Source organism: Ursus maritimus, unplaced genomic scaffold (genome assembly GCF_017311325.1).
Source record: "Ursus maritimus isolate PB19 unplaced genomic scaffold, ASM1731132v1 scaffold_24, whole genome shotgun sequence".
In the NCBI taxonomy this organism is placed as follows: Eukaryota; Metazoa; Chordata; class Mammalia; order Carnivora; family Ursidae; genus Ursus; species Ursus maritimus.
In genome coordinates, this window is record NW_024424897.1 from 39,943,716 (window position 1) to 39,971,052 (window position 27,337).

General features: G+C 38.2%; 1 protein-coding gene across 1 annotated transcript in view; it reads right to left on the reverse strand.

Annotated features, from left to right (window-relative positions):
• NF1 (neurofibromin 1) overlaps positions 1–27,337 on the reverse strand; it is a 260,661-nt gene that overhangs the window by 18,414 nt on the left and 214,910 nt on the right. The window contains exons 37-54 of the mRNA XM_040641026.1: positions 24,380–24,812; positions 23,439–23,779; positions 20,920–21,122; positions 17,118–17,311; positions 15,927–16,067; positions 15,482–15,761; positions 14,571–14,785; positions 14,269–14,330; positions 14,009–14,123; positions 13,384–13,485; positions 11,466–11,606; positions 8,628–8,754; positions 6,056–6,187; positions 4,939–5,074; positions 3,529–3,686; positions 1,111–1,233; positions 589–719; positions 296–396 (exon numbers count right to left, since the gene is read on the reverse strand). Of these exons, the coding sequence (XP_040496960.1) occupies positions 296–396; positions 589–719; positions 1,111–1,233; positions 3,529–3,686; positions 4,939–5,074; positions 6,056–6,187; positions 8,628–8,754; positions 11,466–11,606; positions 13,384–13,485; positions 14,009–14,123; positions 14,269–14,330; positions 14,571–14,785; positions 15,482–15,761; positions 15,927–16,067; positions 17,118–17,311; positions 20,920–21,122; positions 23,439–23,779; positions 24,380–24,812 (3,135 nt within the window). The remainder of the gene's footprint in view (positions 1–295; positions 397–588; positions 720–1,110; positions 1,234–3,528; positions 3,687–4,938; positions 5,075–6,055; positions 6,188–8,627; positions 8,755–11,465; positions 11,607–13,383; positions 13,486–14,008; positions 14,124–14,268; positions 14,331–14,570; positions 14,786–15,481; positions 15,762–15,926; positions 16,068–17,117; positions 17,312–20,919; positions 21,123–23,438; positions 23,780–24,379; positions 24,813–27,337) is intronic.

Consider the following 27,337-nt stretch of genomic DNA (forward strand, 5'->3'; position numbering starts at 1 on the left):
AAAAAAAAAAAAAAAAAAAAAAAAAAAAAAAAAAAAAAAAAAAAAAAGGAAAGAAAGAAAGAAAAAAGAAAAGAAAAGAAAATCAACAAAATATAAAGATGTTTTTTCCCTAACAGGCCAAAACTGGTCTAGGCCCCACTAAACCCACTGTCTCTAAGTTGGAACCTGTCTCATACTGTCTCATTCCCCTCTCCACAACCAGTGAACATTATTGGATGATATTTTTCCTAAGCTTTTATAAAACATACGACTTCAAGACAGATACAGAAGTTAAACACAAACAGGAGATACTTACACGACAGGAAAAACCTTGGGGAAAACAACACTGGCTTCTGCTAAGTATTCATAAAGAATTCGCTGATCAAACTCATCTGTGGTGTATTTTACCAGCGTCGCCTGCCGAAGGGCAAAAAAGTCAACAGAATACATTTTATCTTGTGGCTGAGTTGTTCTATGTTCTGATGAGAAGCAGAAGACGACCTTCGTTTCATGTTTTTAATATTTAAGGGCCTCCTAAGAGTAGACTGGAATAAAAACTTGAGGGCAGCCCCCCTCCCCCACACCACCACCAAAAGGCAAAAACCTTACCAGAACAGTAAGAAGAAGTGCTTGGATCTTCGGATCAGTAAGTACTTCTTCATCCAAGAGAACATTTGATTCGGACACTGAAACTTTGCGTAAATGTGGGTGCTGTTGTGACGAGGCAATCCTCTGAGTTTCTGCAGTAAGATACGGATTAAGACGATCAGCTGTAGTAACCGAACATAAACACTAGACACCACTTCACCTAACGTATTTTAATGTTACTTCTAAAATTCCATAGCTTTCTAGTAGGCACTTAAAACAGCAACACAAACATCATACAGAATTAACAGTCACCTATACAAAGTTCTAGCCGGCTGTTTACAATGCTGTATATCACATATATGATTACTTTTTATACAGGTTTCAGGATAACTTTCATTTTAAGGACTGCACAGCTTATCTTCTGAAAAAGCGCAAATGCGTCTACATTTCATCCTAAAGATTCTAAGAAATGGCTGGAAAGCAAATATGGCTCTCCCACCTTATTTTCAATGATCTAGATCAATTATTAACTCTGTTTCTCACCCATTTCATAATCAGTTTCTGCTACTCTCCTCATTTTGGGGGGTGTTGTGATCCCTGATTCCATTTCTTGCCTTTTAGGAGCCTTTGTGTCTGATATCAAGTGATCAAAACTTTTCCTTGTTCCTATAAACAAAAGTTACAGAATATGGCAGTTCATTAACCACAGTGTCTGTGAATAGGATTATACTAAAAAGAAAATGTCTGGACATCAAGTGTTTAAGTTTTCACTTAAGGACCCAAAGAAAGCTCAAATATCTCCCTGGGGCAGAGTTTCTCTCCTTTGTTCTCCATCTTGTCAAGGAATTTTGGCCCCATGGCTTTGCATCTGAGGACAGGATGTACCTTACTGGTCCCAATTAGACTGAGATCACATTCACTACACGGCAGGTAAACCAAGCTCCGCCATCAAGTACGATATTTGTTGATGATGAATACAGGGGTGCGCACTGTTCAGCAGCAAAGATCAGCTATGCCTGAACAGCTTTTTTTCAATTTAAGAAATTCTGCTCAGGGCAAGAATTAGTCATTAACATAAGAAAACTTTCCAAACGTAGGCAAGATCACGGTTTGATTTTAATTCTTTAATCTCTGAAAACAATATTTGCATGCTTGAAAGTACTAAGTAATAGATCTACTGGGAGATGCTTCAAAAACGGCAAGTAGTACAGTAGCACCTCCACTTGGCTTTGAGTCTCTCTAGCATGTATCACTCCACGTGAAATCCCTTTCTCTATTTAAAGTGCCGAAAATGGATTATTGGGACTTGCACTAAGTCTCATCTGCTCTACTTCACACATCGCCCCAAACCTGATTCCTCTTCTCCATTCTCCCTTTGCTCCTGCCCTAGTGGAGGTCCACACCATCTCCTGTTTGGATGCTCTATCTCTTACACGGTCCCCTTGCCAAACATCTCTTCCTATTTCTCCATGCTGGAGCCAGGAAAACTTGCCTAAGAACAAAATTTGGTAATGTTCCTTCCCTACTTAACGATCCCTGCTGGGTACGTGGCTAAGTTTCTGAATGCGGCATACAAAGTCTCCCGTGGTCTGCTTCCAATCCTCTGCTCGCCTAGCTACCTACAGGTTCTTTGCCTGACTTTTCTTTATTCGTGCCCACCTTCCTTATCCTGTGTCTGTCAGGCAAGCATGTATTACATGTTCAAGACCCAGTTCAAATGTTACCGCCTCTCTGCAGCTTTTCCTGATTTCCCCAGATCCTGAGTTTCCCCTCTGCAAGACATGCTACTTTAATGGCATTTTGGATGCTGTTGCAATTAGCTGATTCTAAGTCTTAGCCACCGAACTACAAGCTCTTCAGGAAAGAGACCATAACTTTTTCATCTAGCACATGGGCTGAACGAATTCAACAGAATTTCTCTAAAGTACGTTTTTCATTTACAACTCCCTTAGCATGAAAATCCAGAACTACGAAACACAAAGTAAGCAGGAAACTCCTGGAAGACTATTTTGTGACAAAGCATAAACAGAAAGAAACTCAAACTAAAGGTAACGACCCTATGTGACTAGTAACAGTGATTAACATTCATGGTTTCAGTTTCTTTCATGGCTTACTGGCAGGTTATTTATTTCACACTTCATTGTTCACTGCTTTATGAACAGAAACATTTCCCCAATACCTAACAGATATGTAAAAATATGCTCGTATGGATAACCGAAATCCACTGAGCCATTCACAGTGTTGCTCACTGACATACGGATCCTGAAGTACTCGAGCAACCATGAGAACTTTAGCCAAAGTTGCTCAAGAGCACCTCTGCACTTCCTCTGTGGTGAGGCGGGATCGGTGAGCTCTTTGGTCATGTGCTTCCAGTTCTTGTAAAGGGAAAGGGTCTCACAGAATTTTAGGTGTATTTCTTATTGACAAATGCTGAAGTAACTGAGCAATCTTAACTTTCAAGAATCATATCTTCTTATGGAAATAAAAAAATACACTAATCAAAATTATTGTCCTTTAAAAGAAAAGGATGGCAAAAAGTATTATTACAGCTTCATAGCCTATTGATGTAGTCTGCTCTCAGATGGTACTTTTGAGAAAATATAGGGTAAAGCCCTGCATCTGAGTGCAGCAAGATGCCTCCTTTCTCATCAGTAGCTAACGTCTCTCTATTCCCATTTCCCTGCTGCTAGGCCAAGGCAAAACAAAACAAGGACAGCCACAGTATTTAGTCTAAGAATCAGAAAAAAACCGTTTCAAGATCCCATTCTCATTCCCCTGTCTTAACTGATATGGCTTAACTGACCTATCAAACTCTCTTATAAGTGGCATCAAAAGCTTTGCTATATCAAAATGGGAAATTTTGATAATTTTGAACAGCTTCAAATAATTTTCCAAGACTGAAAGTATCTGACCATTAAAAAAATAAGTACAAAAAACTCTATATCATTTAGATAAACTAACCCAGCAACTTCTTCGTATTGGCCTGAGAAGGCTGCCCCATGTCCAAACTCATGGATTTCCTGGCTCGGGGACTGGTCTGGCCCACGGTTGGATAGGTGGCTGCAAGGTACCCTTCAGAACCTTTGGGAGATGACCACGGCTGGTTCTCCTTTAGTGTCCTGAGAGATTTAAACAATTGAGAATAATTAAGTGACATGGTGACAAAGACAACCACTGTTTGCCCCTCTTAACTGGCTGTCCTATTTCCCAATGACAGCAATCACTTAATTTTAAAACTGCACTTTAAAGGGCTCTAGGATACAAACTCTTAGTGTATGCCTAAGAAATATCTTCCTTCCTTCTTTCTTTCTTTCATTTATTTGGGAAATTTTCTTAAAAATTAGGATTATGCTCTTCTAGCATTTTTATCCTTAGCACCTACTTTCTTGCCACGATGTCTTGTACACAGTAGGCGCTCACCAAGGCACGGCAGAATTGTACTGCATTGATTATTAAGCTGGGAAATCAAGTCTAAACAAGCAACTATATTCTTGGTTTAAAAACCAAGAAAATCAACTATACTTTGACAAGGAACACAAGCAAACTCATTTTCTCCTTTTTGTAACAAGAAGGGCATAACTCAAAGAAATATAATCAAAGGAATGGTCGAAGAATAAGACTACTGAAAACCAAGTATACCTGAAAAGGGCATTTTGCAAACTTTGTTAAAATCTTAGTGGCAAGTTGTGGAGGGCTTTTTAATCAAAAAGCGGGATGTTGATAAATCGAATGAGATGAGCCTTACGGATCCAAGATTATTTCCCTATGTTCAACACTGTACCTAAAACTTACTTTTGTTTAACTGAAAATATAGAAAGTCTCCAAAATAATGCCATTTTCATGTAATTTCTCCACGTTGTAGTGAAAAATATGCTACCCAAGACCACATACAGCAGTGGACATAATGTGACTATCTTACCTAAATCTGTATTCTAGAAAACTCTTAAATAACTTTACCGTGGTAAGAGTAAATGCAACAGATGTGGTGGCATGTACCTTGGCACAGATCTGTACAGCTTAGCTTTCCATCATTAAGCATGTGAGGTTGTTCATATTCCACGGGAGTTTTTCCTAGGCCCTTTCTTGCAACCCAGTGATTTCAAGATCACCTCTTTTCATTACTCAACTGGTTTGTGCTTAAAAGAGGCAAACTAATGTTAACAGGACAATTAGCTTACACGAACTGTCCTACTACTAATCCACATAGAACACTGTACATTTATAAAAAGGGTTTTGATTTATATACTCTTCCTAGATTATCTTTTCCCCTATATACTACCTTCTGGATTACTCTTGCTGCTTGCCTCTGCTAACACGGAAAACTGAAACCTGATTATAATTATGTAGTCACAGGAGAAGAAGGTCACTGACCTATAGCTAGGGTCGCCATGATGGATGGGATATGTATCCATAGGAACATTTTCCATTGAAATATCAGTAAGAAGAAGAGACTTTCTATGTTTTAGGCTACAGCGACTTCGGACCTCCTCAGACACTGTGAGTAAGGCTAAAAGGAAAAAGAATGAAGGTTAGAAAATTTAACAAATTCCAAGTGTTTTAAAACAGGATACATTTCTTCCAACCTCCTGGAGAAGATGATAGCTATTAGACATGCAGATAAAGAGCCCTAGAGAGTGTGAAGGGTATCGACCACTTAGGACAGACTTTCTTACCTTAAAGGGTTTCTGGTGTGTTTCGGAAGACTATGTAAACATGAAATATATGGAGATTTAAAAGGAACCTTGTATTTCTCAAGTGCTTCAATGTACATTTGATCTCAACAAACACAGAAAGTCGGCAGGACAGGAACTACAAGGTCCATTTTTTAGATTAGGAAAAATACTCTGAGACGTTAGATGATCTGCCCAACTTGTAAAAAAGTTGCCACAAACTAGTCTGCTAAACTGGGAATCAGCACTTTCCACTGAACAACTACATTCAAGAACCGTATTATACATATGTGCTAAATGTGGCTGAGTGAAGAAACACAAACCAAGTACGAGCAAACTGGAAGGTTTAATGGGATGGTGGGGACGGGCAGACATTCTAGCTAAAGCAAACAGCATCAGGAACGTATATGAAAGAGGCAGAAAGGTAATTCCAGGACATGGCAAGTAGATGAGCTTGAGAGGTAATAAAAAATGGGGCTTATGAAATTCATGGAAAGACAGCAGAACCAAGAGAGCTGCTGAAGGGCCCAGGATGCTAGGCTGAGGCTTTTGGATTTTATGACGGACAACAGGGAACCATGCAGTGCCAAAGGGAGAAAGATGACAAAGGGAACACATTCAGACTCTAATGCAAATTCTTTTATAAGGAAAAATGTTTTTGCAAAACTTTCAAAATTGTAACCACCACCACAGGCCCAGACTGTGAGCTCTATACCCTGCCAAGAAGCCAGCTGAGGGACCGACAGGTGTCTGTGTCATTCTGGCAGTCCTTAGAGAGAGATGCGGTAAGAGTAATTTTGTCTATTTTGTGTCTTTACCTGCTAAGTAAGCCACGCTCTGTGTGTTCACCTCAAATTTGTCACAGTTTCTATGTTTGTTAACCAGAGTTAGTAGTGTATGCAAAATTCTGACTGTTCTTGCAACAATGGCAGGTGAAGGATGTCTGTACCCTACAAAAAATAAAAACAAACAAGAAGTTAATCCATTCTTTCAACAAGTATTTAGAGTTCTTACTGACTAGCAACTCTGCAAGGGAAGGAAACACAGGGATAACTCCTGCCTTCTGAGAACAGCCATTTGGAAGGTAAAATATACGTATGTGAATAGTTAACTATATAAAAGATTAAGTACCAAACATGTGTACGAGAGGATACCATTCTCTGGAACTCTAAGGGAGGAAAATAAGGAAAGATGGATGCGGTTTCCGGTATTCCATTCCCTAAAAAGTAGTGCGGGGATTAAAAAAAAAAATCTAGATATTTGAGGTCACCTTAAGATATCTTTTGAAAATAGGGTTTTATTGCTTAAAAATTCTTTCTTTTTTTTAATTAAGGGAAAAAACCTAATGCTGTAGGATGTATATACTCTCAGAACCAAAAGAATAGGTTTGATCAGAGAGTAAGCTTGATCTTTGGACAGGCTTTAATCATTAGTGCTACTCCATTTTAAAGATTTTTAAAAAATTTATTCTTTGAGAATAAGAGAGCGAGCCAGCTAGAGCACAAGTCGGGAGTAGGGGCAGAGGGAGAGGGCGAAGCAGACTCTTGTTGAGCAGAGAGCCCGATGCGGGGCTCGATCCCAGGACTCCGGGGTCATGACCTGAGCTGAAGGCAGACGCCTAGAGGACCGAGGCACCCTGGCGCCCCAGTGATACTCCACTTTCAAGTATGGGATTTGTACACTGAAAATATTTGGTACTCTTAGAAATACAAAATCAGCAAACACTTTATCAGCCTTATGCAATCCTTCTTTTTGGTATCCTCTAGTAAGTGTAGTATCTTTTGAGCAATCCCTACTCACTTTAGAGATTAAAACTATTAATATTTTTGCAGAAATTTCATAAGGTAAAGAAATCAAATGTTTAAATTCATAGTAGTGGGTGTATGTACATCTGTCAGGTAAAAACTGGGGGAACCACTATGATTCCTCGAGCCTGAGAATCATTTACACTGATTTACACAACTGCAGACTCAAGCAAGAGCTTGAGTCTCTAATTGTGGCCAAAGCCCTTGCTGCTCAAGACCACTGGTTCATGGCAGCTGCTCATCCCAAGCCTTACTTTACACTGCCTTTGCCTCTCTGACTTACCACTATGTGCTGTTCCTGTGAACCGTAATCTCTGGCCATGACTGTTCCATGTTAGTAAACCAAAGCTAACATACAGCGCAGTCAGCAGTGGGGAGTAAAGCCAGGCGAGGCAGTGAACAAGCTGGCTCTGAGGACTAGGAGACCACTGCTATCAGCAATTCGGAAATTTGGAGGGGTGAGGGTGGGGTACGAGAAAGGTGAGGTGCTACGGTATGTAACAATACAACTTGTGATCAAATCTCTAAGATATCATACTCAACATAAGTTACTCAAGTAACATCACTTATTGATTTGCAGTCTTATTTTAAATAATCAGAAAGATACTTAGGGTTAACTAATAACATAGCTATTAGAAAGTTCAGTATTTAGGGGCGCCTGGGTGGCACAGTGGTTAAGCGTCTGCCTTCGGCTCAGGGCGTGATCCCGGCGTTATGGGATCGAGCCCCACATCAGGCTCCTCCGCTATGAGCCTGCGTCTTCCTCTCCCACTCCCCCTGCTTGTGTTCCCTCTCTCGCTGGCTGTCTCTATCTCTGTCGAATAAATAAATAAAATCTTTAAAAAAAAAAAAAAGGTTAGTTGCAATGTGGAATCCGAAAATATGTGAACTTAAAAAAAAAAAAAAAAAGAAAGTTCAGTATTTAGGATTATTATTTTTTAAAGATTTTATTTATTTATTTGACAGAGAGAGAGGCAGCGAGAGAGGGAACACAAGCAGGGGGAGCGGGAGAGGGAGAAGCAGGCTACCTGCTAAGCAGGGAGCCTGATGCAGGGCTCGAACCCAGAACGCTGGGATCATGACCTGAGCTGAAGGCAGACGCTTAACGACTGAGCCACCCAGGCGCCCCTAGGATTATTAAGAATTAACTCTTTTGCATTTTAAAGGAAATATGATATTTGATGCACCAATTAGGCTCTATTAAAATACATACTGAATAAAACATAGCTCAATAAGACAGATATATCTGCATTTAAAGTACGACATATGAGAGGCACCTGTGTGGCTGAGTTGGTTGAGAGTCTGACTCTTGGTTTCAACTCAGGTCATGATCTCAGGGTTGTGGGATTGAGCCCTGCATCGGGCTCCATGCTCATCAGGGAGTCTGAGATTCCCTCTCTCTCTGCCCCTCCCCACCCACCCTCTCCCCTCGAGCTCGCTCTCTCTCAAATAATCTTAAAAAAAAAAAAAAAAAAGTAAGACATATGAGCCAAATTATTTCAACATATTTCAAATAACAAATTATTTTAGTTACTTCTGGGTCCTGATATCATTTCATAAAAATATTCTGACACAAGGCCTGTACCTTTTAAGAGGTGTCCAACCAGTGCGAAGTTAAAGTTAGAGTTGAAATTGAGTCCAACAAAATGATCCATTTGCTTGCAGTGCCATTCCAGAGGATTCCGGATTGCCATAAATACCTCCTCTGGACTCTATTAAAGATAATCAGAATACGGTTGATGGGGTTCACACAGGAACTTACCTTAAAGGAGCACTTACTGGTTTCTGATTGTGTTCATAATTACGACAAGTTAAGTAACCCTTGCAAATGGAGAGAAATTATTTTCAGATGACTACAGAAAACTATAGAATATTTAAGATACTACAAATAAATTAGTGTGAGACAATCAAGCATATATAAATAATAAGATGATAGAAGATGAAATAGCTTTGATTTATGCTATAAAATAAATGACTATCAATTTATATCCTGGTGACTTCTTAAAAATTATAATTATTGTTGTTTTAAATAAGACCATCCATTGAATTGTTAGGGGGCATTTTGTATACTATGACTAAAAATTCAAGAAAACAAGGAGAGCTCATATTTACGGAGTGCCTGCAGTATACAATAATGTTAGAAGCATTATTGTATTGAAACTTAACTTAAAGCAATCCTCTGTAGTCAATATTAGCTCCATTTTACAGATTTAGTCATTCTTTTACTTATCAAGTACTTATTATATGTTTTTGATGTGCCAGGCATGGTTCCAGGCTCTGCACATAAATCAGTGAACTAAACAGTCTTTTAAAAACTATTTACCCTGGTGGATTTTACATTCTAGTGTGGGAAAACAAGGAAATTGAAACTTAAAAATGCCACGCAACTTGCCTAGCATAATTAAGATTTTAACAGTGTTTCCTAAAGTGTGGCTCCAGGAATACCTGCTTTCAAGTCACTGAAGAGGAATACCTCCTTTAAGGTCACTGGGTAAAGCCTAGGAATTTGCTTTTTTTTTTTTTTTTTTTTTTTAAAAGCCCAGTGATTCCCTCATGAACAGAGATGTTTAAAAGCAAACAACTGAAGGTGCTTATAGCCTGAGCTCAGGTTATCTAGATTTCTATCCCAAAGAAAGAAAAACATGAGCATTTAAAAATAAACGTAGAGAGATGTTTAGAACAGCACTGTTTAAAACAGAAAAGAAGAAAAGACAGGAACAAATCAATTGTTCATTAATGGGCAAATGGTTGAAAAATTGTCGCTTGTGCATAATGTAAAATACTCTGCAGCCATGAGAAAGAATTACGTGCCCACGCACACGTGTGTATGTGTGTACATATGTATATGTATGAGTATATATGCTCAGAAACATGTTCACTTCGATTGTTAAATAAAAATGCAAATTGCAGAATTCTATATAAAGTATGATTACCTATAAACCTGCTATATGTACAATTTATTTTTTCCAGCTTTAATGAGGTATAATAACTGACAAAATCCTAAGACATTCAAAGTGTACAACATGATGAGTTGATATATACACACGCTGTGAAAGTATACACATACCCACCAGGTAATGAACGCATCCATCACCTCACATATTTTCAGCCACCCCCACCCCTGCTTTTCCTGAGAACATTACGTCATTAAATATAGAACTTAAAAGTTCTACTCTCTTAGCAAATTTCAATTCTACGCTACAATGTTACCCACCACAGTGACCACGTTAGACATCAGATCCTCAGACCTTATTCAATTTACGTGCTGGAGACTTTTAATAGGCTTTCTTAACTCTGAATCCTAGTATCCTGGGGGCACTGAAGGCAGTATTAGTTCCTGCTATGAGGCTGTTCTGGCAGTGAAAATACCAAGGCAGACACTTCTGGACAAACATTTCATTTACAAATATTTTTATATCCATACAAATAGCCAAAATCTAGCTATCTCTCTGACCACCACTGGCCCAAGACAACCCCAGAGAAAAGCAACAGAGATTAGGAAAGAGGGGCTCAAGTCCCAAATCAGATGTACAAATATGGACAGTTATTTAACTTCTTTGTTCTTCTCTATTTTGTAAACTGGAGGCCCCCGACGGATAAACTTCAAGGTAGCTATTTCAAGGCTACACCACATTTGGCAGACTAATCAAACAGTGTTTAGCCCAGGTATCTTCACACTTAAAACCACGCTCCTGTTCTCTGGTTTTTTTCTACCCACAGCTTTGATCAAGCTCACTTCAAGTAAATCTCTTGTTATAAACACCTATCTATCTTAAAAAAAAATTCCTCTCTTCCCATTTTTCTCCAAAAACAAAAAGAACATCACTTGATACTGTTATGTCCCCTTCTCTATACTCTATAAACCAAAATCCAACCTCAGTCAAGGTTGATAAATGTTAAGAAGGGTGCTAAGGGTGTGTTTCAAAGTGGGCTTAGGCAAAACCAAAACCTAGTACGATTAAGTACCCAAAAGTTCCCTTTAGACTCTCTTATTTTTTCATTAAGTTCCATTATTCAATAAAAATAAGCTTATTTTTAGATTCTTTCTTCATACGTGAAATGGAGGGTAGAGAATGCTAACCTTTACCTTCGGGTTATGAAGTCACAGATAACGACTGTACAGTGCCTAGTCCGGCACAGCGCAGCACAGGGCCTAGCACAGTAGCTACTATTACCACTCAATATTTTTCATCCCTGTTCTGTTCCCCAGTATTGGGCAAGTACTGTTTCCTGCTATTTTTACATAGAAAAGTTTAAATAGTTTTTCATGAGCTGTTAAGGAACTGTCCCTGCAATAAGTCGCATTACAGAAGTGCATATTGAAGTTATGGACCTCTTCTGATTTTAAAAGGCCAACAACAATACGAGAGGGAGGAATTCTACGTGTGCAGACTCTGGGAATGCCAACGGAAAGCTCGCTGACCTTGTCGTTGAATATCCGCAGGCTGTCTAAGGTGTGCAGGTTCTGTTCCAGAAGTGCGGTGCCTGCTGAGTACAGGTTGACCTCGTCGAGCTGAAGCACAGCCACAGCGACCCAGAAGAGGGCTTTGTGCAGAGGGGAGTCCTGGCAAAGGCCACGCATTCCAGGTTAGTGAGACGAACTACAAACAGTCTAGTTTGAAACACACCACAGTATAAAACAAAGCACATTATCCCCCAACTTATGCACGCTTTCTCTTTTGGAGAAAGTAAATACATGGGTAAGTTCTTCATCTGTTCCATGTGTGTAACTAAAGACACTGTTAGCCAGGCTGAGAACCTTAGCTTAACATCTCCTTTGATTTCTCCCTGTTCTTTGATTCCAAACCCCAGTCACCAAGTCTTGTTAATTCTTCCAAAGCAGTCTCTTTTGTATTTGCTTATTGCTAATGATACTACTGTACGCCAACCTTCCTTATTTTTAAATGTGGATTCTTTCTGCCTCCGGTCTCCCCCTACTCTAATCTGCTGTGCACACTACTGACAGAAGGACCCTTCTAAGTCTTCCTTTGTCATACTACTCATCTGCTTGAAAACACATAGGTACATTTCCAAACTCCTTTCTGAAGAATCTTGAATGTTAGATTAGTTCTATCCAATCTTTACAATCTCCCATCTCACTATTCTCCTGCAAAGTTTCTCCATACTACTAGAATGGTCCACCCACCACCCCTTCATTGCCCCACATTCCTGTACGATCCCCCTGCTGTACGTTTGCTGTGCAAGGATTTCTCCCTTTCTCTACACGAAATCCCACCTATCTCTTTAACTTTAGACTCTACCCTTTTAACTTTCTTGTCACCCTTAACCAATATAGTATCTCTTGCTGTTCTCAATTAAAGATATGTATTTTAGGAGCTTATTTAGCAGTGTGGTATGTGGGAAAATACACAGAATTCATGGTCAGACAGCCTTGGAAGAGAATCACGGCTCTGTCTTATCAGGTATGTGACCTTGGGCAAGTCACTTAGCCCTTCTGAGCCTCATTTTAACTTCTAAGATGACGATGAGAGAACCATTTTGTGCAATTCTGGATTAGAAGACATGTCTGTAGAACGCAGAACTCAATACGAGGAGCATACAGGTATTTATTCCTCTGTAATCTCCCTCAAATCCTGCATATCTTTGTATTCAATTCACATAATTCTACGACTTCAGAGTTGGAAAATAATACTCTGCCACCATCCAGTCTGGTCTACTCATTTTATGGAAATGTGGAAATACGGTGTCCGACATGTTAAATGACCTGCTGCAGGTCACAAAGCTGAGATGAGCTCAGACCATCCCAGAACAGCGGCCGCATCATGTTGTTCCTTTTAAAGATCATCTTCATTTAGTGCCCCAAGTCTCTGGAAGAGCAGATACACCTCCCCCGGCTCTGCATTTATTTCCCCACAGTAATGATCATGAACTAGAATACTATGCATTTACTTACTTTGCTCGTTACCTATTCACTTCCCAACGCCCAGTCTCACCCCAAGAACACAAGCTGCTCCCATGAGGGAAGGGAGTTTTATTACTTTTGTTCAGGTACTACATCTCCGGAACCTAAAATGGTACTTGGCACGTAGCGGGGACTCAGTGAATACTTACCGGATTAAAGAATTAAGACTGTATACTATTTTTCCTTCAGCACTGATGAGACAAAAACTCACAAGCTCTTGAGAACATACTCTCCACACTTACGCTTCCTCTAATGTAAATTCTTCAAACAACTAAATTTAAAGACAAGGAAGTTCTACTTTACAGCTTTTTCTTTATAAATTCTTCTTAGTCCAGCTTACTTTCTGAACTCTTGAAACAAAATAACATTTAACACTGATACCCACAACGAATGCACTCAGTTTCTGTATAGTAATTACCTTATTAAGAAGTGGCTGTAACTTGGTTAGTGCTATTACTGTAGCTTCTATCAGAACTTGACTGTTGTAAGTATCAGGTCCTTTCAAGCAACTCTCAAGTGCCTTTTAGGGAAACAGAGTTTTTTATTTTACTTTCATTGAAATAAAACATTAACTCCCAAACTGAATCTCACAATCAGTTCAGGAACAATTCCTTATTTAGTAAGTGCTAGAATCATTTCCAATATTATGGTGTTCTTGGGAAACAGGTCAGTTGGGTTTTCATTTTTAAATATTTCTATATTACATTTTAATACAGTACATTATGCATTATTATATTAATTACATAATTTTATATAAGGCCAGTTTTACCATATAGTTAAATGCTTTAAAAACTGATAAAATACTAAGAGTACCTTCTTAGCAAAACAGACAAAACATATTTTAAGATATCTTCTTTAGAGGTTTCTTCACTTCAAAAATTACAATAAAGAAAATGATTCAATCCGTTGTTTAAAGGTTTAACAAGCAACATACAAGACATTTTATTAAATTTAAATTTAAATGTCCCTTAGAAAAACGCAACGTATGCTTTACAACTTGAGAACCACAAATATTTGGGAGGGAAGGAGGGAGGGAAACGTACCTTGCTAAGAATACGGATAATCTGCTTTATCTGCCCATGAGACACTCGTTTGCTAATACAGCCGAAGACAACAAGAGCTCTTGGTTGCAAGGACGGATTATATTGGAATGCAAATCTGCAATTAAAAAATCCAAAGAGTTAATGAAAAACCTTTGTGTTTTATATATACTAAATAATTAATTAAAATACTGATTATGTGGTAGTATTTATCTTTTCAACAATACACATACTTTTACAGCTTAAATTTATTTGGGACCTACCTTTGAGCCAGTTCTGTCCACTGGTCCAGCCACTTGCATGTTGGAATATCTCTCATACATGCCTTAAAAAAAGGATACTCTTAAATATAGTTATGTACATAAATGTTTTTAGAAACATTTAAATAACGTATATTATAATGTCGTTAAATAAATGACATATATATTACCAATAAACACGGTCCATGGGAGTGTTTTTACTTAAGCATTAAGCATAAAACAGCAGAATAAACTATTATTTCTTCTTTACAGTACTAGTGGATAAAAAAAAAGATCTCAGTTTCTTATCATTTTGCCTAATGTACCTCCATGATCTCCAACAAAGCTTCTGTGACTGTTTCCAGGGATGTCAAAGCAAAAGTCTCCCTTTCATAGGAGCCGGGAGAGAATGACCTGTCCCGGTAACTGGAGCGGAAGGCAATGACGGCAGCTGACTTGACTTTGCTAATGCCAAACAGCAGGTAAAACTTGGGTAATGAGAACTCTGTCAAACTGAGTCTCAAAACTTGCTTGGTCTCTTCTGTAAAAGAAAAAAGGAACAAGGAAAGACTTTAAAGATATTAGCTTTTTAATTCGAAAGTGCCCAATTTCATTTTGCTTTTAGAAAATTTGAATATCGCACCAAAACTACATAATCATGCTCCCTATACCAACCCTCTAGATACATTCTGCTCAATGTCCATGGCTTTAGCTCCATTATCTACAAGTTCATGCCAGTAGTGCAACACCCAACACCGTCAACTGTCGCGGAGTCTTTAGCTTCTGTGGTAACTGCAAAGAGTCTACCTGACAAATGCACATAGAAAATCTTTGCTGTAGCCACCCTGGGTGCCTCAGTCAGTTGTGTTCGACTCTTGATTTCAGCTCAGGTCGTGATCTCAGGGTCGTGGGATCGAGCCCCGCATCAGGCTCCATGCTCAGCAGGAAGTCTGCTTGCGTATTCTCTCTCTCCCTCTCCTTCTGCTCTCCCCACTCACTCTCTCTCTCGAATAAATAAATCTTAAAAGAAAATCTCTGCTATAGCTTGAAACAGAATGGAATTAATTTATTCTTTTTTTTTTCTTTCTGATAATATTCCATGTCATCATCCCAGGCTTTAATAAACAGCTAGTGTTAAAGGGACCATAATAATAATGAGTAAGATAAGTCATGCCAACCAGGTGATATAAAATGGAGAAACGAACCGCAAAACACGAAGTACTTTCTGGGCACTTACCACTAAAATGAAGCTGTGAACAAGTACACAGAGAGTGAATGATATTAATGACCAATCCATGTGTGGAAGCTCTAAGGGAGAGCGGCCCTGTGGCTACTAAGAAAGTAACAACGTGGAAGAGGTAGGGGAGATGAGCTGCCACGTCAAGGGAATTGTTGAAGGACAGCATCAGCATGTAGCGTGCTAAAATAGCAATATCGTCCCACATAAGATGTTGTTCTAAGGTAGGAGTTGGAGATAAGCATGTCTTGTCAATTATTTTGCACATCCTTCCAATAACCTGTAAAGAAACAGAATTTTTAAAAACCCAGGGGCTAAAACAAAGTTTAATCACAAAGAATTTCAGTTTAACTTTAAAATGACTAGTTACAATACAAACAACCTCCTGGTAATAAAAACAGACACATCATGCCACAGTCCAGAATGTAAAGAAAAAGTTGATTACCTTGCTTGAAACCAATTTCACATTTCCAGAAGCCAAAGCTACAGCAGTATCTGCCATCACCTCAGCTTTTATTGATCCCAGGCCACCTGTTGCACTGGTTTTGATGAAACTGTCTAGTACAACGTCAAGGAGATCTGTAATCTAGTGGAAGATGGAAAAATAACGGATGTTTTAGCCATTTACTCTGCCCACTTAATTTTTACTTTAAAAATACTACAAAAACAGTAGCCCGATCAACATGAAAATTCTATTTTACCTGAAGCCTCCAAAATACTAAGTTTTATTTAGAGACCTGTCAGTAAATTTAATTTATCATTAAATATCCAGAAGAGGATGAAGATATTGCTTCAGAGATCAAGGGACCAATATTCAAAAATTTAAAAACCCCACATGTATTATTTTCATCCACTTAGCAAAGTACCTCTGTTCTCTCCTAAGACAATAATGTATGATTAATATAAAATACAATTATTTTAAAATATAGGAAATGACATCAAGTACGGAGATGCTTTGTAGAGCTATGAAACCGGCTCCATGGTCATTTCAAATTATTTGGAAGATTCGCAGCATTGTTTGGGTAAGGGTATGGCTGCCTTAAGTGATTACTTTGAAGAAATGATGTGCACAACTCTTGTCAGATAAAAAATATTACATTGTATTCTATAGTTTAATACTGACATTCTTGTACTAGAACTATAAATGAAAGGTGTCCGAAATAAAACTGTTAACGAACATCTGCTGACATCTGTGGTAAGTAAGTACTGGAATATGTTATCAAGCACTATTTAGGGGTATCACGGTGGCTCAGTTGGTTAAGTGTCCAGCTACTGATTTTGGCTCACGTCATGCTCCTCCTGCCACTTGGCCCCCTCCCCCAAAATAAATAAATAAAATAAACCATTATTTACTAAAAACAACACCAGATTTTTACAGTTAAATTCTATACAATTATGCCATGGAAAAGAGTACTAAAATAATTAGTTTTTTTCTGGCTCTGAAACATGCATTAGACATCTACAATTCTGAACCAAATCAAGAATCATATGACTGACTGCATGCTTTCTGAAAGAGGGGACTGTCTTTTCTACAGCTGTATCCCTAGTGCCCAGCACAATGTTTCGCACAAAGGCGGTACTAGACTAATATCTGCATCACAGAGGTACTAGACAAATATCTGAGCAAACTCAATACCTGCCCAAGGCTCCCCCATATTTTGGCTTGGATAGATGGGTACATCTGCTTCTCATTTATGGTCATTGTTATCAGCTTATCAAGAATAGCAGTAACTCTTTGACGCTTGGCATCATCATTGTGCTTACAAAAACGGACGAGATTTGACAGCCATGGAGTCATGTATTCCAAACAAAGGTGTTTCAATTCAATACCTGAAAAAAAAAATACACTATTAGCATAGATGGTCAATGAAAATTACATCAACAGTCATCTAAAAATATAGAGGACTGGGGAAAAGAAGGTAAAAGGTAAAGATCACTACCTAGAATCAGGTCTGGAGAAAAGAGATTTGGCCAATATATTAAAGATAAAAATGAAGAGAGTAAGCCGTGAAGAAAGTAATCTTAAAAGCCAGTTGGCCAATTTTTGAGAAGTTTTATCTTATTTTTCTCCCTCTTAATCATTTCTCTTCTAGTTAAAAATTTTGTTAAGTTTTATTCTAATTGTAAAAGGAATATGTGGCAATCATAGAATGTTAAGTGAAAGGAAAGCATCACCATAAAAATGAAACTGATATTAATACGCTGGTCTATCACCTCCTCTCTCCCCAGGCTTTCAAAGCTGCGTAGAGATCATGTACATTTATGCGTGTGTATACACATAAAACCCAGCCCAAGTCCTCCACAAAAATGAGGGCTATGCTGTCTCTGCGTATGTTTTGAATATTTTCTTCACCACACATTATACTAAGATTATTTACTCATCATTAAAAATTCTCCAAAAACATGCTCTAACTTTTTATTTTGAAATTAGTTCAGACTTAGAAAAAGATACAAAGATTCCTGTCTATAACTTTAACTAGAGTCCCCAAAACATTTATTGTGGTAAAACACACACAACATAAACGTTGCCATTTTTAAGTGTACAGTTCAGTGACCCTAAGTACGTTCACATCATTATGCAACTATCACCACCACCCATCTCCACAACTTTTTCACCTTCTCAAACTGAAATTCTGTACCAAAGCCATTTTTAATGGCTTCATATTATTCCATCATACAGAAATCTGACAATTTAATTAGTTCTTTATTGTCTGACCTTTAGACTGTTCCAATTTTTTGCTATTATAAATAATGTTATGTGAAGTTCAAAAGCAGGCAAAATAAATCTATGGCAATAAAGGTCACAAGAGTGGTTACTATGGTATTGACTAAAAGGAGCCTTCTGGATGCTGGAAATGTTCTGTTACTTTGATCTGGGAAAGGGTTCTGTGATGTACTCACACATAAAAATTCACCAAGCTGTTCACTTAAGATTTGGGCACTTTACTGACAGGATATACCTGAATTTTAAAAATCTAAATAAAAAGTAATGCAATAATAAACATCTGAATGTTAATTCCTTAGGATAAATTCTAAAAGGTGGAATCATGAGGCCAAAAGGTATGAACATTCTTAAGGGTCTTGATTCCCATGCCCAAAGTGTTTTCTCAAAAAATTATCCCTGTTCACAATCCCTCAGACCATCAACACTGAATTAAAAACAAACAAAAAAATCCTTTGCCACTTTGATAATTTTTTTTTTTTTAAAGATTTTATTTATTTATTCGACAGAGATAGAGACAGCCAGCGAGAGAGGGAACACAAGCAGGGGGAGTGGGAGAGGAAGAAGCAGGCTCATAGTGGAGGAGCCTGATATGGGGCTCGATCCCACAACACCGGGATCACGCCCTGAGCCGAAGGCAGACGCTTAACCGCTGTGCCACCCAGGCGCCCCTGCCACTTTGATAATTGAATGTTATTTTACTATTCTTTGTTTTTATTTCTTTGATTAGTGAACTTCTTAAAATAATATTCTTGCTCAGCATGACCTGCATGCTACTGTTGTTGATCCATTATTCATCTATAAGAACTCTTCACGATTAAAGATATTAATCTTTTCTCATATTTGCTGCAAGTATATTTCCTAGTTTTTATCTTTTACTTTTCTTTGTTTCTGAAATAGAGATGTTTTGAAGTTTTATGTAGTCATTTACACTTACCATTTCCTGTGTTTCCATCTACCACCTTTTTACTTCATAAGCCTTTAATAATCCAGAAAGCAACCGAATATTCTGCTTCCTCTTCTTTCTTTTAATGGTTCCAGTTTTTATATTCAATTCTTAAATATAGCTAGAACTTACTTTGTTACCTCGTGGTTTGGGGTGAAGATGAAGACCCAACTTAATTCAATTATTTCCCAGCCTTGTTGTTTAAATGATTTAATCTTTCCCCCATCAATTTGTGACACTTCTTTATCAATCTGTTTCTCTTAAACTGATCTGACGACTCATTCTTGAACACCTCTGTTTTAATTATTGTACTGTTATGTGTTCAAATGTCTGCAACAAGTGTCTCTCAGTTTTCTGTTCTTTCAGTATTTTCTTAACTCTTCTTGTTGTTCCAAGTGAAATTTACAGCCACTTGAAGTTCTACCACATTCTTTTTTTTTTTTTTTTTTTTTTTTTTAAATTTAAGTAGACTCCATATCCAGCATGGAGCCCAATGTGGGGCTGGAACTCAGGACCCTGAGATCATGACCTGAGCTGAGATCAAGAGTGGGACACTTAACCAACTGAGCCACGCAGGCAGCCCAGTTCTACCTCATTCTTAGTCCTCAAATCCTGTAGCTATTTTGATGGGATTGCACTGAATTTATAATAATCTGGGAAGTGGGAAGAACTCTTCATCCAGGAACACAATATGCCTGTTCATTCACTCAAATCCTTTTTAATATTTCTCAATAAAGCTTTATGCTTTTCTTATTTTGTCAGTCTTAACACATTTTCTTTTTAGTGTTTTATTCCTACATCTCCTATTATAAGTAAATATCTAGAGTCATCCGGACTTGATGAATTGTCAAAGCTTTCAATTAGCTGAAAAATCAAGAAATATGTTTGAGGGGCACCTGGGTGGCTCAGCTGGTTAAGCATTCAACTCTTGGTTTCAGCTCAGGTCATGATTTCATAAGTCACTGGGACTGAGCCCAAAGTTGGGCTCTGTACTCAGTGGGGAGTCAACCCGAAGACTCTCTTCCTCTGCCCCTCCCCCAACTCATGCATGCACACATGCTCTTTTTTATGATATCTTACTGTTCTCAAATAAATAAATAAATCTTAAAAAAAAAGAAATATGTTTGAATGCAGAAAAAAAGTTTTATGTATTATGGAGAAAGGGGAGGGAAGAAAATGTCAGGAAATAAGCTGGAGGAAGAGCAACATTTATACTACAATAGGGTATTAAGATGAATAATTGGGAAGAGTGGATGTTAAATTTATAAGACTTATTAAAAGCCAAGTCAGGAGTTGACTCTGGGCCCCGTATTATGTGTCGACTGTGTTCTCCAGGAACTGTACATGACCAATGAAATCACAGTTCAAAGTCAACCTGACGGAAAGAGAAAATGACTATTTCCTTAAAATCAAGGAGACAACATGGATACTTCACTCATTTAGAATAATCTGCTAAGAAGAGAAATCCTGAAGCTAATTAAACTGAAATAGTGCGAAAAATACTTTGTAAGTGGCTCAGAGACGTAACATATCAAAAATCTTGCCACCTCGCTTCTATGGCCAGAATTTGGTGGATTTCTCAATGTTGTCTACCAGGAAGTTCCTTCAGAGTTTCTTCAGTTGCAGAGTACAGCAGATGAAAAATGAGAAGAGATAAAGAACTGAGAATATAATCAATTATGATTTCATTGGCAAATTCTGAAATGAAAGGATTTTCTTTGAATCTTCTTAGAATCATTGTTAGTATTAAAGAAAATTATTATTACTTACTAGATTTGCTAAATCCAGAAATACACTCTTCCAAAAATTCTAAGGTGAGATGTGGCTCATTGGCTGCCAGTGTCTTACTAATAGAGACAATAAAGAGGGTGTTGTTGGCAGGGATGCATAAACCTGATGTCTCTAGTAACTGGCCCTCGATTTTTAAATTAAAGGTACAAGTTAAGGCACACAGAAGATTATAGGCAGCTGACCTAGGAGAAAACACAAATGAAGTTGTTTTAAAACTTATTTTTTCTCATAATTTCAAATTTTTTCATAATGTACAACTTAATGATTCTATTACAAAGCATAATCAACTATTTTTAAATTTTATGATCAATTAGAGATAAGATGTTATGATTCGATTCTATGGTAAAAACAAAATACCCCTTGATCCTTTAGGGATTTTTTTCATCACTTAGGGAGTCAAGGGAGGTTCTTGACATTACTCCTAAGACAGATAAGTATAAGACCTTCCTAAAAGATATTTTACTGGGATATAAAATAGGAGAGGTTTATGGTCCTAAGGTGGATCAATAAAGTTAGAATGAGGTTCATCATATTTTCAAGGAAGCCAGAAACTCAAATTGTGGTTCCCCCCCTCATCAGATCCATTTATAATGGGGATCATAAGAAGAGAAATGAGATGGCCCCTCATCAAATTAAAATGTGAAAATCCTTCATCACCCCACTGAATTTCTTTCTCAGTGTCCTACAAGACATACTACAAACTGGAGGTCAAAAACAAATATAACATAATTAAGTCCCCCTGTTTTTCCTTCCATTATACATAACCACTGAAAACAAAACCAATGACATACATCCAGGCTCCAGTAGAACCAAAACTTCCCTTAGAAATGTCTGAAAATACACTTAAGCCATTTAGGACACAAATCAAACAACTCGCACTTGATTGTCAAATTCTCATTTTTCTCCCCTATCCAGCAAACGAAATAGTTTGATTGCTCAGCAAATTTCAGATTTTTCTGACCACCAAACCTTCATCATGCTACTGTATTTTAGCAACAACCATATGGGGGCAAAAAGCCACTGAAATTTAAGTCAGCCTAAAGGCTTTTTCTCTGGAATGACATGCTTCAGCAAAAAAGCAGAAGCTGTCAGTTCACTTTATTTCACAAGAGAATACAGGTTCATTCAAGCTAATAACTGTTAGAAGATTGTTAGCATTCTTCTATGAGGAATTCTGAATTAGAAATTAAAGGCAGGCTTTATAGCTCTATTTTCCTAAAATGAGAATATTAGTATTATTGTTTCTAAGTTTGTGTATCTCTTACTAACTCCTAGGAATTTGGAGTTATGCTATTTTGACATTGACTTTTATTTTATACATTTCAATAGCTCTCAAGAACCGGGCCTGCTCAAACTGGGGGTAGGTATCTCAGGTTCCTTGGAGATAATGAAAGCTAAGCATACACAAAATTTTATACATAATTTCTGGGAGGCCCATCCAGGTAAAGAAGTCTTGACACCCCCCACCCTTTATTTAAGAATTGGGAATCCTAGAAGGCCCACTTATAAAACTTGGGCTACATTACACCTTAGTGAAGATTTTTTGGAGCTAAGAATTTGTATCTGTAAAAATCTTGACAGTCCCAAGGAACCTGGGACAAAGAATTATCCCAACATGAAAAGCAGAGGGGAGAACGGAAGGAAGAAGTGCGAAGAGACATTGGCAGAGAGGGGAGGGGTGGGAGGGGGAGTTGGGAGGCAGTAGTATTTCCTGAGCACAAACTGTTTGCTAGGTGCTAAAATATACTGCTACACTTCCTATTTATGAAAGTAGGTATACAAGAAAGGCACTGTTACCCTTACTTTGCAAATGAGGAAACGAGAGCTCAGAGAACTTAGTACCTTGCCCAAAGTCATACATAGTAGCCGATCTAGATTTAAACCAAATCTACTGACCCCACAGGCTCTTTCCTCATTCATGTTCAGATTATTAAATCTAAACAGAACCAATTATACTCTGTCAGATAACATCTACATTTGTCTTAAGACTTCTTTCAAGAACTTTGTTCAAGTCACATAGGTGGAAAGTATGCAATGTTACTGTTTGAGTTATTGCACATTAAACCCTCCTTTGTCAAATAAGGATAATCTAATTTGACTGTGAGGAAACTTAATAGTGATACACTTCTGAACACGGGAAAACATAATTAAAGAACTCAGAAGGAGAAACTTAGGAACAGACTTAAAAAAAAAAAAGGCTTTTTTGGTGGGTGGGGGGCAGACAAAAACAAAACAACAAAACTGCTATGTAGTCTGTTTCAGATGAAAGTTTCCTGGAGAAAGAACATATATTGGTTTAGTGTGAATCACCCTTTTCAGAATTCCACAGTTCATGTGAATACCCCACAAACTGATGAGGTCACACTGGTTAACCAACATAGCATACCTTCCTATTTAGAGTGTTAAGGTAGAGGCCGTATTAAAAGCTTATTAAGTGGTCTCATTCTTTTAAGCAACAGACCCTGAAAAAAGTTGAAGTGAATTTTTAAAAAACCTACCGTAAACTAGGGTCTGAACTGCCTAAATTAAGTAATGCAATATTGAGCAGCGTCCCAGGGACATCTTTTGGCCGAATCTTGGTGTGCTGGGGGATGGAGTCGGGCTGCGACAGCTCCCAGCGTGTCCGGATATGAATGATAGACTGGACAATGGCTTCACACTCCTGGTGCATGAAGGTGAGCGGTGTGCCCTGGTTTGCAATGGTTAAGGTAAACTGGTTCTCATCCACCAGGCAGATCTCTTCAATTTCCGAAGCATAATAGATATCATTTAGAAAGACTGACTGCCCCAGGACTTTTGTTCGCTCTGCTGAGGTTACTTGGACAGCAGTAGAACCAACCTGGAAAGTGATGGTGAGACGGTGGAGTGAGGAAGAGTTAAATTCCACTATATAGAACCGTAAGAGGCTCCAAAAACCAACCAACCCGCCAACCAAACCAATACCATGTTTGCCACTTAAGGAAGAGTTACCACCGCTATGTGTTCAAATGGGTTCAATAGTTATTGTGATAAATGCTCTCAAAAGAGACTGAAAACATTTTTTAAAATATTAATTTTTTTAAAAAAAGTTCAAGAATGCCATAGGCAATTACTGGTTTTATCCTGGTTCATGTTTCCCATTCTACAAAAAGCACATAATAAGCAGAAGAATTCTCAATTGGTAATTTCCACCCTCCGCACATTCCTGCCATTTGACTGACAGATGGCAAACCGCCCTCTCTACAACACTCCCCTGCCTCCAATCCAACCTAGAATATAATTAAGTGTACGCCTCTCCTATCTTCCACAGGACCTCCACGAAGACAGAAGGCTTAGTTTTCCTCCAGCTGGACTTACTTTACATTTGATCCACTACTATGGGAACACCTAGGGAGGCCAGTGCTATCTGGTTGGCCAAGAAGGGTAACAAATCACTGACCCAACATGGAGGGAAACTTACTTTAATAGAAACCTTGGTGTCTTTGTGAGCTAGCTTGAGAGCATTGTGGAATACCTTCAGGTCCTCTTCTAAAGCCAACGTGGCAGCAGGCAGTTTCTGCTGTTCATGCTCTATGTGCTCAGCCAGTTTCCCAGGACAGTCTATGAAGACGAGCCTTTTGCTGCCTTTGAGGCCAGTCAGCAGCCGCTCGTGATACTTGGTGTACTCCCTGACCCAGGAGTTACAGTTATAGATATACACTGCAGAGACATTGTCATAAGCAAAGCCAGGAAAAACAACAAACCACTTGGAGAGAAAGTCCGTTTTAAAGCGATTGCTAGGCCCAGTATGGGTAAGGTCCACTACAATTTCATATGGCTTTGCATAATATGGCTTTAAAGTCAGCAAGACATGGTAGATCAGCAAATCGCCATTGATTTGACCAGTTTTAAACCTAAGGAAGATGACAAAGAAAGGACACAGATTGTTAACAGAGTTCTGAATAAATATACAGAGGCTACTAATCTATTTTATACCTTTAATTTTCTGATGAGCTTTCTAGAAAAAACTGTAATAACAAAAAATTACATAAAATCTAAATCCATTTTTTAAAAATGAGTTATTCTGTAGATATTGAGAAATAAGGCTGAAGTAAAATGAAAGAGACAAGTCTCCAATTCAAAAACTTTCGAACAACAACAAACTTGTACACCCCAGACAAGCAGAGGAAGGCAGCGAACATTGACTGGTTGCCTCCAGACCCGCCGAATATCCCGGGGGCAACAATGTGGGTGGGAATGACTCACCTGGAGCCCTGGGAGTGATCTGAATGGCTTTAGTCAATTTGTTTACCCCACCTTGACCAGAGAGGTTCAGCAATGACCGTATGACTCAAATCAGGACAACCAGGGCCAAGGAGGCCCAATTCAGAAAATTTAGCTTTGGTTCAGAATTGAGACTTTTTCTTTCCTGGTGTTTGTAAACAAGGGAACACACCGCCCTGTGAACTGTTAGCTCATACCTTGTGATACGAAGGGAAAACCTGCCTAAAAACTGAAGAAATGGAGCAGAGAAATGAAGAGAGAAACTGGGGTCCCAGCCATTTCATTTGAACTCTAGATAAAGCCTCTCCCGGGATCAAATTTATCCCTGGACTACTGAGCTGATGAGCCAATGAATTCCATTTTTTTGATTAAGCCACATTAGGTCATAAGTTGCTTACACTCAAAAGAATGCTGATCTGTGTGAGTTGCCAAAGTAAGGACCATCAGAAAGTCCTGAAGAACACAGTACTAGAACTGCAAATCAGAACAACTTATATTAATTTGGCCCAATGTTCTACACTTGATGACTCTGGTAAGTACTACAAAATAGGCTCAGATAAATATCCTTATCTCAAAATTTTTAATCTTGTTGGAAGAAGATAAAAATCAAGTTAAATGATTTTAAAATAAAATATTTCAAGATCAAAGAAAAGGGATGAGGTAGTATGTAATCACTTATCAAATGAATTGCAGAGAAAAATAGTCCAGAAGACGGAAAGATGAACACAAACTGGGTAGTCACTAAAAACTATACAGAAGATGTGGCTAAAGTGGGTAGGTGAAATTTTGAATTTAACAAGAGGAGGGATTAGCAGACTTAAAAGAGAGAGGTAAAAAAAAAAAACAAAAAACCAGATAACTAGATGTGCTGAGGCAATAGTCAGCTAGTTCAGCTGGAATGAAGGATCACGTAGAGAAGTTTTAAGAAATAAAACTGGACAATTGCACTACTGGGTATTTACCCAAAGGTTACAAAATTTTAATTGGAAGGAATACATGCACTCTAATGTTTACTGCAGCATTATCTACAGCAGCCAAATTGTGGAAAGAGCCCAAGTGTCCACTGATTGATGAATGGATAAAGTGGTGTATATATACAATGGAACATTACTCAGCCATAAAGAAGGCTGATATCTTGCCATTTGCAATGACATGGATGGAGCTAGAGAGTATTATGCTAAGTGAAATAAGTCAAAGAAAGACAAATACCATATGACTTCACTCATACGTGGAATTTAACAAACAAAACAAATGATCATAGGGGAAGAGAGGCAAACCGGAACACAGACTCTTAACTACAGATAACAAACTGATGGTTACCAGAGGGGAGGTTTTGGGGGATGGGTTAAACAGGTGATGGGGATTAAGATGGGCACTTGTTGTGATGAGCACCGGGCCTTGTAAGTGTTGAATCACTAAGCTGTACACCTGAAACTAATATGACACTGTCTGTTAACTGGAATTTAAAAACTAAAAAATAAAATAAATTTAATTGAAAGTTTAACTTAAAAAAAAAAGATAAAGCTGGAAAAATACATAATAGTTAAACTGTGAAAAGATCAAAACGAAGAGGTTCAGGATTTCTCCCAGAGGCCCAGTATTTCTCAAAATATGTTCTGTGAAGCACCAGCATCAGAATCCACTGTGGTACTTGACACAAATGCGTCTGTTTCTACTACAAATGAATCTAAATTTTCATTGTTTTTAAACAACCTTCTCATCTGATATTTATATGCACAAATATTTCTGAATCACTGCTGTAGGTGTCAGGGAATTATTCAACTTTATTTTTTTAAAGAAAGAGGTGATATGACCAAAGGAAGTGATATATAGAACCTCTATGAAGGAGTTGCGGCTAGTAAAAAATATACTGTACTCTAGGTACAGCCTAATAAGGGTCTAAATACTATGGTGACAGTAAAAAAAGAAACCAGTTCAAGAATATGAAGGAAGGACCAACATGATCCAAGGTCTGATCAGGGCTGAAAGAAAGGACTTGAATTAAAAGCACTTGCTATATACCACGCCTCTGAGATCACACATGCCGCTATCATGAACAAAAACAATGAGATCATGAGGGACAGCACTTTTGGAGAGAAAATGAAGTCCATTTTAGATATACTGGATATGAAGTGATGACAGGACATTCGAGGGG